Below are 11,536 nucleotides of genomic sequence, written 5' to 3' on the forward strand. Positions count from 1 at the left end.
TGAAGCGGGATCACGAATTTCTCTCTCTTTAAGTTTCTCTTTAAATATATATTGTTCTACATTAAAATGACATGTTTACAGGACTGAATATTTGCTGTATGTTTAATTAAGATATACCCAAGGCAGTTCGTGTAATTTAATCGATTCGTGTCCATGGACACGATTTTCCCCTTTTTTCGTGCCAGTCAGAACGACTTTCAATCTAATGTATTTCAATAGGAAGTATTTTTCGTGCCTGCACCACGTTTTTTTGTCCTATTATTTTTTTCGTGTTTATAAGCACGAATTTAATCTAATGTATCGCAATAGTATATTTGTTTTACTTTATTTGTCATTAATTGATTACACTTTAAGCGCTACTTTACTCAACATTTAATCAGGAGATGTTTATCCTATAATATTGATTTTTTTTGATCGGTTTCGTGTGTCAAATACAAGAATTAATACTACAGTACCCATGAGCCTTATCGACATCTACTATGGTGAAGGCACCAGCTAAAACTACATGTGGGCCCGCTGCAGATCACAATATTTTCTCAACACATGAATACTAACGTGTGCTTGATAATTCAACAATACGATGTTATGGCCATCAATTTTGATTGTTTCTACTTTGATTGTAAAAAAAAAATAAGTCAGTTTCGGACGCCTGCATTTCCCAGAATCCTCTCTGCCTTCGTTGCTATGGAATCTGAGCCAGTCCTCTTTGCTATTGGGTGATTTCTTCTTCGGTACTCGTAATTGACAGGGATTCTCTCATACGCGAAAATCATTGTCCAGGTAAGTCACGATGCTTTCGTTTATAATTCACGCCTTTCTTTTGGCATTACGCTGACATTGCCATACCCGTACGAAAATTAACCATGTTTTTGTGGTAAAAGTGTAGTAACTACGGTTTGTGTATCGATTATTTGCAAAATGGTTTTACTAAACCAAACATGGTTTAACTTTTTTTTTTTCAAATTCATGGTTCTTTCTTAACTTGCAACCTATCTCTATATACTGCATCTGTTGTACCTGTCTGTCCAGCTGTGTGTTTGTCTTTCTGTCTTTGTCTGCTTTGCAATGGCCACCAGATATACCCCTCACAAACAGGATCCCCACTACCAAGAGGGGAGGCTCATGGCTCTTGAGCTGAACCATGACCACATTCTAGCTGAAGCCAAGGTTAGAGTTTTTATTTACCTGTTAGTTTATACTTAAACATAATGGATGTGTGACAACTTAAAATAAAAATGATAAATATGGAAAAGAGATGAGTGTTGAAGATTTAATACGGTATATTGTAATAGCAACTTATTTAGCAACTAACATCCTATAATGTTCCGTGGCATGTTTTAATAAGGTAATATATTTTGGAAAAGAGAGGTTTCATCCCCTGAGTTTCAGAGACTTGGAGAATCTATGCCAAGGCTCATTTAGGTGTTTCAATACTTATGCTGTGTTTCCTTTTAGTTGTTGCATGTCTTTCACGTCCTGTACCTTTATTAGTCTTACAAGAAATATTCACTTCAACACACACAGAGCAGCTGTGGAGACGAAATGTTTATGCCCTAGAAGAGACCCTTCACAGACCTCTAAAAGGATCTTTGTTGGCTGGGGCAAGCCGAGGGGGAGGCAAGGAGGGTGACGCCAAGCCTCAGCTACAGGGTATATCTGAATTATTTCAGATTTGTAGGAATTTAAATGTAAATGGGGGACCAAATCAAATTACGGAATAACATTGTAATTGTATTTGAGTATTAACAGTTTAAAACATTTAAATATGACAAAACAAATAAGAAATAGAGTATAACACTTAAGTATACTATCATGTCAAGTACTTCGTTATGTCTTTACCAAACCCTTAACAGAAATACATCTGATTTCATAAACAGTTCTGTATATATGTTGAAAAAGATCATGTATGTAGTGATAGCCTAACCTGTTCTGTGTACTGTTGCAGTCACTTTTACAGGTTGAGTGCTTCCTGTCATCCAGTGTGGAGTTTCCACTTAACTGTACCCTCAGCAAAACTAAATCCTCATGAGGAATTTGGTAAATCGCATTGATTAATTTGAGTTTAATTTTATTTAGTCAATAATATTAAACTTTAATTACTTAAAGTATGCTTGCTAAGAATTAATGCACAGTGCCCTGCTTTATGGTTTAAGATGCATGTTTTTGGGGGGGATTTGAGAAACCAGATAAAAACACATTTAAGAGAAAATTAAATCTAGGACCTTCTTGCTGTGAGGTGATAGTGCTAAACATTGAGCCACTATGCAATCCTATACAAAAAAAATCAAACCTAGAATCCAACTAAATCTTGAATAGTTTGGTTTAGTGTATTATTTTTATATGAGTTATTCACCTAGAATAATGTTAATTTATTTTTCTCCCTAGGTGCAGAGAGTGGTTCTGTGGGGACCGTGATGTATTACGTCACAAAAAACAGCCACTCCCCAATAGGGAATGTGTAATTAATAGTTTTTTTGTAGCCATCCGTCCAACCAAATGCATCATTAAAGGGGAAGATGGATATTGCACTCAACACAAGGTATGTTCTCAAAAAAGCCCTAATTTTGATGTTTTTATGTGTCTGCAGCCAGTAACAGGTAATCTAAACTAGTGGTTTTCTTTCTTTTTGGCAGTCGGCAAGATGACATACCACTGTTGTAAACGCACAAACGTAATAATGCTTTCAGGCAAACCAATCATTTTAATTACCATCAATGGTAAAACCAATTCACAGTTTAGATTTCCATTTTAGATTTGATGTTTTTCACACTATGTTTTGATGTTTTCAATGCTGTGGCATTGTACTTTGCAGTAGAGTCAAAGTGCATTGTATAGCACATTACAATCCAAGTAGGGCATCGTGAGCAAGGCCTGTTGTGGGAGTCTAAATGGGGGTCAACTGCATGCAATTTATGTTTAGTTATTATTTATTTATTTTGTGATTTTAGATATGTTCATCATTCATCAGTTCTCACTTCCCTGGACTTCAACCTGGCTACTCACATGGTATCGTTATTAATCGAAACAAAGACAGATATCTTTATATTTTTGTTCTCTGCAGACAAACAAAAAATGTTAGCTGTTGCAAAGCAATTTGGTGAGTTAGCAAATGATACTACTCGAGAAGTTAGGCAGAAGGAGTGCTATACTGGGATTATAGAAACTTATAAGATGTCTCTTAAACATTCACAATGTGCAGAATGAACTAACTGTTTTAAAATAGTATGTGGTAAATGTTTTTTTTCCAAGGGTGTTTTGACTTGCCTCAGCCACTGTATGTCTGTTAAACATGCAAACAGCAAAGGACCCTAGACCTGAAAGACCTTCTGAGGAGTGGATATTGGCCAGCTTCAATAAACAACACCACACTTTACACACTGGACCTCCTGATCTCCTTTCAAGAACTCAAGGTCATCTCTCCAAGATTTTCCAGACAAGCCTTCGCAAAGCTGCTGGAGCATCGCACGAAGTGTGGAGGAAGAGTAAGTGTAAATGTTATCATTTTATTCAAAACTCCATAAGCAGACAATATCACAATTACTATTTCATTCTATATATCTTCCAGTTTGGAGATATCAACGGCGATGCACTGCAATGCAGCTTCTTGGAGTTTTCATACGCTTCATTTGAATCAGACCAGCTCTGGTGTGGTGCTCCTTTCACCTGCCCAGCCTGAACGCTAGAATTGTTGGCTGCTTCAGCAGATCGAAACAGAAAGCTATATCGCTTTTGCCGAAACAGAAGGTGGTCTTTATTCCAGTATTTTTATTGGTTTATTTATTTACTTTAATTGATGGATTTCCTATTTTTCTTTCTTAGCTCTGGTGTTCCTGTTTTTTGTTTTCTTTTTTGAGGGGCCTTTTGTGGCTGAAGACAGTGCGGTGTCTAGATTTGTCAACACCATACAAAAAGCACTGAAAATGCAATTTGAATCATAACTTGACAAAATAGTTGTTACACAAAAAAATCTTGTTCGGAGTTGATTTCTACTTTTGCCTACCAAGTACTCCTAAATCAAATTAGGAATAAATGCCATATACTGTATTGTATGACACCATCACTTTAATTTGATTTGTTGTGTTTGTTGTGTGTTTCATAGACTGTGGCTTGCAAATATTGGCCATACTTGAAGAAAGTTGCTAGTGTCCTTGCTGATCTTCAGGAGCTGACCTCAATGAAACCTTTCCTTAATGTCATGCATGCTTGAGCCACGCTACAACGTGTGAGGTATGTATAATATTTTTGCTTCATACGTACATGTGTAATGTACATTCATAAGAAATAGAAGTTAATGGCTTGACTACACTATTTAGATTCTTTTTGGCATAACCATTTCTTGTACAGGTTGTAAAAGCCCTTTGAGGACAAATGTGATATTGGGCTATATAAATAAAATGTATTTGAATTGAATTAGTCTTGAATTCTTAAATTAGTCTTCCACCATTTATTCACAGATTAAATGAAGTGGTAGGAACCAGGAAGGAACAGGGACAACCACCGGTGAGTGGAGCAAGTGAACAGCTACCTTTCACGTTGTGCCCGTACAACCAAATATATGTCCAAAGCAGGTGATCAGAGTGTTTGTTATATTTTTGCATACTTTTTTATTTGGAGCATCATACCCTCATTATTTTCTTTCAACAGCACCAATGGACATGCTTACATTGCATGCAATGGGCTGGAACCATAAAAAAGTATCTCTCTACATCAGGCACTTTCCACAATATATGTGAAAGTAAGTTTTTTTTTTATATATATATAAATTTTTTGTGTGTCTTTTAGTTGTTGTGTGCATTTTGCCTGATGTTAATTGTACAATGTACAACAATCCTGATTATTGAATAACAGACATCCAACACGAGACTGCAAGGCTAGCAGAACTAAAAACAAAGCTACATTGCAAAGATGAAGTGCCGTCACAATGGCTTTCTGGTGTGAAAGAATGGGCAGCTGGTGGTAAGCGAGACCAATATTCTTCCCACTACTATCTGAATTTTTCAGTTTGATATTAAACAAGTGCCAAATATGGTAGGCTTATCATCTATTTCTTAACCTCCTAAGACAGGGGTGTCCAAAGTCGGTCCTGGAGGGCCTGTGTCCTGCAGAGTTTAGCTAAAACTTCCCTCAACACACCTGCCTCAAAGTATCTAGTCTGCCTAGTAAGACCTTGATTAGCTGGATCAGGTGTGTTTGATTAGGGTTGGAATAAAACTCTGCAGAGACACCGGCCCTCCAGGAGCAGGAGTGGACAAAGCTTCCTCCCCTAAATGGATCTTTCAGTTACCTCTTTGTCAATCTAAATGGTAATTTTTGCATAAAATTCAATTGCTGCTTTCCCTTTTGCTTGTAACATTTTTTTCTTGGTGAACAGTTCACAAACCCCTGTACATGTCTTTCTACACAGCAGCATGCTTCGCCACCGCCTTCGAAGTAAGCTGGCAGAGGACAAAAAGCTCCTTCTTCAGGAGATACAGAAATACAATGATCTTGTACTAGACTCTGCCACAAACATCATTGACCTAGCTTTGGTGGAGCATTCCCTCACTGGAGAGAGCAGTGTGTCTCAGACATGGCCATGGGACCTTCATGGCAGTGGTATGTCAAGAATTTATTTACAGTTTTGCTTTATAGAGTATTCTGAACAAAAGCATGCAACATAGTCAGTGTTAAAATATTCATTTAATTTATTGGTGTTTGCTTATTATGTATCAGTTTGTAAAAAGTATGCATAATGCTATTATGCAATATTGTCTCAAATTAACATATAACTGTTATTGATTCTTAGCAAACATTTCAGTCAAGAAACGATTGCATGACCAAGTGATGTTGACAATGTGACTGCAAGAGGAAAGGGGCATTGTGGTGTTGGAGATGGCACAAGACTACACATGTGTGCAGAGCCTGGCAGTGGCTCTCAAGAACAAGATGGCTGAGGAGGGTAAGTTAAATAAAAATCCTGTCCATTCAAAGTTTGAATAAAGAAGTCACCCTCAGTCTCTGAACTTGGATGGAGTAGAACGGTTATTGCTCTGTTTACCATGGTCATTTGGCTTGTACATAATAAAATAGGCATTATAGTTGTTCACAACAAATACGGCTTTGCTAGACTGTGATTTAGGTAGTACTAGTTAAACACAGTTAAATATTTAACACAATGCCAGTTTCTTTAACTCACAAAAGTGTTAAAGGGGTCACATTACGACATTTTTTATTGTGTAAAATAAATGTTTGGTGTCCCCAGATTACATATGTGAAGTTTTAGCTTAAAGTACACCACAGATAATTTATTATAGCATGTTAAAATTGCCACTTTGTAAGTGCGAGCAAAAACATGCCATTTTGGAGTGTGTGCTTTAAAGGAAACAGCCAACATCTAAACCTGGGTTAATAAAATAACACATAACACAGAGATGGTGATAGAGAGAATAAAGTAAAAGATTGCAGATCTTCATCAGTGTTACTTTTTAACACACTTTAATATTGGGACTATATATATATATATAACCCAGCAGTGTTAGTTTAACTAGGGTTGAAGGACAACAAACACAAAAAGTTTATAAAAGTTCATTACAGTTAAAATCGAAGCATTAAAAATGAGTTTAAATAATTTAGTTTCACTAAATGACAGGGGACCAGCCCAAACGGAAGACTGAAATGTGTGGGTGGACTGTAATTGCATCTCTAACTGTACGTTCACAACGCTGATGGAGACTGCTAAAAAAAACACTCTGGCTGCCCTGCAAACAACGCTATAGAAAAAGAGTAGCGGACACTCGAATACGTTCTACAGAATCCTTTTCCACCTTCTGATTGGTTGCCGCCGAATGTTTTCTCTGACTTCCGGCCACATTAACGCTCTCGTCGGTGGCGGTGTGAACGCATAGTAAGGAAACTGGCATTATTAACTCTGTCAATTAACTCCAACTCTGAACAACAATTTACTCTGAATAGATTTGAAAACACCTTAAAGGGTGCAGCTTGGACACATCTTCAGTGAAGGACCCAGGGTCATAGGGTGTTTCGGGTCTTTGATCTTCATACACCCTCACCTGGGCGACCCAACCAGGGTTGATCAGGCCCCGGTTTGTGTCCAAGCAGCGTGCTACTCCATACTTCTCCCCTTTTGATCCACAACCACCTTGAGGCTTTTTCGGCAGCCTCACTGATGTTTTTAGTGGCTCTTCTTTCATGCAACCCTCTAATGCCAAGGAGCCTGAAAGCCCGATGCACAGATTGACTTAGAAAGCCCCTGCAGCCCACTTCAATTGGCTCACAGCGGGCCCTCCATCCACTCTCTCTGCATGCTTGAACCAACTCCAGATATTTGGCCTTCTTCCTTTCGAAAGCCTCCTCCATCCTATCCTCCCAGGGGACAGTAAGCTCCATTAGCACAACTTGCTTTGTTGAGTCTGATGTTAAGACCAGGTCTGGCCTCTGTGACGTCCTTGCTATGTGCTCTGGAAACTTTAACTGCCTCCCAAGGTCAGCATGCAGCTTCCAATCTCGGGCCGTGGCTAGCAGTCCAGTTGAGGCCTTACGTACTCCCTGAGGTTTCTCCCCTGCCCTAACAAAGGAGATGTTGTGCTTCACTGGGACTAGGTGTTTAGACTCCTGGATTGCGGTGAAAATGGTGTCCGCTACTACCTTTAGCACCTGGTTATGGCGCCACGTGTACCTCCCCTCTCCTAGTGCTTTAGGGCAGCAACTCAGGATGTGCTCCAAGGAACCAAGAGCCGGGCACAGGGGGCATGCTGGTGTTTCTGCTAGGCCCCAGGTATGTAGGTTAGATGGACTTGGGAGGACATCATACACCGACTGAATCAGGAACTTAAGTCTTGCGGGTTCAGACTTCCATAGTTCTGTCCAGGTGATCCTCCTGACAGCCGCATGATCCCAATTGACCCAGGCCCCTTGTTGGCGCATTGCCACAGTCTTACTTAGGCGCTCCTCCTCCACCTCAGCACGAATCTCTCTCTGCACCATCTGGCGTCTCTCTGTTCCTTGGGCTTTGTCGTACCGTGGTCTTGTGTGGCTTCCTAGACCAGCTCTTCCCACTGCCACAGAGCCTACTAAGACGCTATGTCTCAGTCTCGCCTCTGCCTGGTCGACTGCTTCTTGCACTCGCCATTTCCTCCCGGTTCTGACTGTGATGCCAGCGGTAGCGACTCTGTTGTCAGCAGAGTCTCTGTACAGCAACACCTCCCTGGCTCTTGTGACTTTAAACTCCTCGGTCAGGCCAGTGAAAGGCAGCTGCAACCTGTTGTTGTGCCCATACAGAGCAATGCTGCTCAGGCTCTTCGGCAGACCCAGCCATCTACGCAGGTATTGGCTGATGTTACGTTCAAAGCCCTCCACAAGTGAAACTGGGACTTCATAAATCAGAAGTGGCCACAGGAGACGTGGCAGGATACCATGCTGGTATATCCATGCCTTGAACTTCCCTGGAAGGCCGGACTTGTCCACCGCTGATAGCCAAGACTTCAGCTCCCTGTGGGCTGCCTCTACCGCTACCTTGTCCTTCAGGGTGCTGTCAAAGATCTTCCCTAAGCTCTTCACGGGCTTCTCTGACACTGTTGGAATAATGACTCCATCCACGTAAAAGCGGTGTTTGTCCTCCACTCTCCCCTTCCTCAGGACCAAGGATCTGGACTTGGCTGGCTTGAACATCATTCTTGCCCATGCCGTAATCCTTTCCAGACCGCGGAGGAGCCACCTGCACCCTGCCACTGATGTTGATGTGACCGTCAGATCATCCATGTAGGCTCGAATTGGTGGTTGGCGAATGCCGGATCTGGACAGGGGGCCCCTGCATTCCACCTCAGCAGCCTTGACCAACATGCTCATCGCTAGGGAAAATAATACCACTGATATGGTGCAGCCGGTGATAATGCCCTTCTCTAAGCGGTGCCCCGCAGATGTTACTGTTCCAGAGGTGAATCTCAGGCTGAAACTACTGTAGTAGTCCCTTATGAGTTCTGTAATCTTCTCAGGAATATGGTGTATCGACAGAGCTGTTGTCACCAGCTTGTGTGGAATTGATCCATAGGCGTCGGCTAGGTCAAGCAATGCTTATAGACTTTATATGGCACTCCACTTGGTCCCGGAGCTGCGCTGGTACGTGCAGTTCGCACGATGTCCCTGACCTCTGCCAAAGTGGGCTCCTTGATGTTAAACTGGAAAGAGGGTTCTGGTGGTGTGGGTAACTCTCTGCAGGTGGGCAGATTCTCCTCTCTCCTGCTGTCACTGTATTTATCACTGAGGTACTGATTGACCTCCTCCTTTGGGCATTGCAGGGTCCCACTCCGTTTCTGCCCCAGCAGCTGCTTAACAAAGCTAAAGGGATTTGCAATGAAGGCCATTCGTTTGCGAGCTCTCTCTCTGCCTCTCCTCCTGTGCCTCTCAGCCCGCCGTAGAGAGATCAGTTTCTGCCTCAGGATGTCTCTGAGCTCTGTCAGAGCTGGCTTTTCCTCCTCGCTCGCTCTCTTATACTGACGGTTTAGGGCCTTCAGCTCTTTCCTGAGCTGGGAGATCTTGGTCTCTCTCCGGTTTGGTCTAGCGATGTTCTGAGCCTTCGGTACTTTGATGCCAAATCTCTCTGCGCCTATGGTGATGATTAGTGTACTCATCAACTGCAGTCGCTGATCAACTTCTCCTCTGCATGATGCCTCTAGAGTTGCCTCAACATCCTCATCAAACTGCTGCCACTCGGCCTCCTTGTTTGCAGCAGGCCATAAAACCCGACGGTGTTCTGATGGTTTGCTAGGTGTAGCATGTTGAGCCTGGAGGTTCTGGACACTGTGGGGTGACTCCGGTTCCTGCTCCTCCTCCGTCTCACCAGGGTCAGTGCTTAGCACTGGCTCTGTGCGTTGCTCCACTTGCTTCCTTGTGCAGCCCATCTTGGCCTGGTGGATCCTCAGGCCTCTAAGGTTCTTACAAATCTTGCCACAAAAACAGGTTGCTGTCGTCGTCGAAAATCCATTGCGTATATCTGGTACCGTGAAATCCGTCCGTTTGGGGTGCTCATCCTCCCCCCCTCTCGGGCACCCCTGGGGGTATCTTTCTGTAGGGCTTTCTGTAGCTAGATGTGGTTGCCCCCTCACGGGAGCTGCAGCTCAGGGTGCTAACCTTTACTGCACCGATTGCCGTCTCTCCGGGCTGTCCACTGTCTCTCCAGTCGTCACCATACTTTCACGGTCGTCATCCAGCCTTTCCTGGAAGTCACTGGCTAAGCCAGTTTTGCTAGATTTGAAAACACCTTAAAGGGTGCAGCTTGGACACATCTTCAGTGAAGGACCCAGGGTCATAGGGTGTTTCGGGTCTTTGATCTTCATACACCCTCACCTGGGCGACCCAACCAGGGTTGATCAGGCCCCGGTTTGTGTCCAAGCAGCGTGCTACTCCATACTTCTCCCCTTTTGATCCACAACCACCTTGAGGCTTTTTCGGCAGCCTCACTGATGTTTTTAGTGGCTCTTCTTTCATGCAACCCTCTAATGCCAAGGAGCCTGAAAGCCCGATGCACAGATTGACTTAGAAAGCCCCTGCAGCCCACTTCAATTGGCTCACAGCGGGCCCTCCATCCACTCTCTCTGCATGCTTGAACCAACTCCAGATATTTGGCCTTCTTCCTTTCGAAAGCCTCCTCCATCCTATCCTCCCAGGGGACAGTAAGCTCCATTAGCACAACTTGCTTTGTTGAGTCTGATGTTAAGACCAGGTCTGGCCTCTGTGACGTCCTTGCTATGTGCTCTGGAAACTTTAACTGCCTCCCAAGGTCAGCATGCAGCTTCCAATCTCGGGCCGTGGCTAGCAGTCCAGTTGAGGCCTTACGTACTCCCTGAGGTTTCTCCCCTGCCCTAACAAAGGAGATGTTGTGCTTCACTGGGACTAGGTGTTTAGACTCCTGGATTGCGGTGAAAATGGTGTCCGCTACTACCTTTAGCACCTGGTTATGGCGCCACGTGTACCTCCCCTCTCCTAGTGCTTTAGGGCAGCAACTCAGGATGTGCTCCAAGGAACCAAGAGCCGGGCACAGGGGGCATGCTGGTGTTTCTGCTAGGCCCCAGGTATGTAGGTTAGATGGACTTGGGAGGACATCATACACCGACTGAATATGTTAAATTTACTCTTTAGGTGTTCAATTCAAGTCAGAAATGTTTAACACTGAAATTTTTACTGTCCAATTTTGCTGTGTACTTAAGCACAACTATATTGAAGATGAAAACGGTTAACCAAAAGGACCTATCAGACATTGGCTGAAACACAAAATGTGTTTTTTTTTCTGGTTTTGGTCTTTCTGCATTAAATTACCTCAGTGGGCCATCATGTTGCCTCGGTTTATATAGAATCATCTAGCCGGGTACCATTGCAACAATGCACAGAAAAATGACAGCCATTCTTGTATGTAGATTTAAATGGGTGAAATTGTTTTATTCTATTGAAGTTTTTTGGCCTCAAAAAGCAAAGTTAATATCAAGTTAGTTTGTCTTTAATGTAATCTCATTTGTATTTTAGACAAGGGAAATGAAGGACTTTG

The 11,536-nt window shown here is 42.6% G+C and overlaps 1 protein-coding gene and 1 long non-coding RNA gene across 7 annotated transcripts; one reads left to right on the forward strand and one right to left on the reverse strand.

Annotated features, from left to right (window-relative positions):
* Window positions 1-394: 394 nt before the first annotated feature.
* LOC141358908 (uncharacterized) lies at window positions 395-4,579 on the forward strand. 6 transcript variants are annotated; one of them, XR_012365433.1, is made up of 7 exons: window positions 395-780; window positions 1,030-1,167; window positions 1,525-1,650; window positions 1,946-2,037; window positions 2,386-2,539; window positions 3,250-4,227; window positions 4,455-4,579. It is a non-coding gene; the product is annotated as an uncharacterized lncRNA (long non-coding RNA). The 6 variants fall into 6 exon arrangements; XR_012365434.1 differs by lacking the exon at window positions 395-780 and having other exon boundaries at window positions 807-1,167; window positions 3,250-3,744; window positions 3,820-4,227; XR_012365435.1 differs by lacking the exon at window positions 395-780 and having other exon boundaries at window positions 807-1,167; window positions 3,250-3,744; window positions 4,100-4,227.
* Window positions 4,580-6,947: 2,368 nt separating this feature from the next.
* On the reverse strand, window positions 6,948-10,876 carry LOC129445784 (uncharacterized). The gene is made up of 2 exons (XM_073860790.1): window positions 9,095-10,876; window positions 6,948-9,053 (listed from the first exon to the last, which is right to left on the reverse strand). The coding sequence occupies exons 1-2, from the start codon at window positions 9,894-9,896 to the stop codon at window positions 7,036-7,038; spliced, it is 2,820 nt and encodes a 939-aa protein (XP_073716891.1). The 5' UTR covers window positions 9,897-10,876; the 3' UTR covers window positions 6,948-7,035.
* Window positions 10,877-11,536: the final 660 nt, after the last annotated feature.

This window comes from Misgurnus anguillicaudatus, chromosome 22 (assembly GCF_027580225.2).
Source record: "Misgurnus anguillicaudatus chromosome 22, ASM2758022v2, whole genome shotgun sequence".
Lineage (NCBI taxonomy): Eukaryota > Metazoa > Chordata > Actinopteri > Cypriniformes > Cobitidae > Misgurnus > Misgurnus anguillicaudatus.

Excerpts from the sequence above, each read along its gene's own strand:
- LOC129445784 (XM_073860790.1), bottom strand. The coding sequence starts at position 9,896 with ATGGGCTGCACAAGGAAGCAAGTGGAGCAACGCACAGAGCCAGTGCTA. Across the intron at positions 9,054-9,094 it reads CAGCGCAGCTCCGGGACCAA|CCGACGCCTATGGATCAATT; the intron begins GTGGAGTGCCAT and ends TGCTTGACCTAG.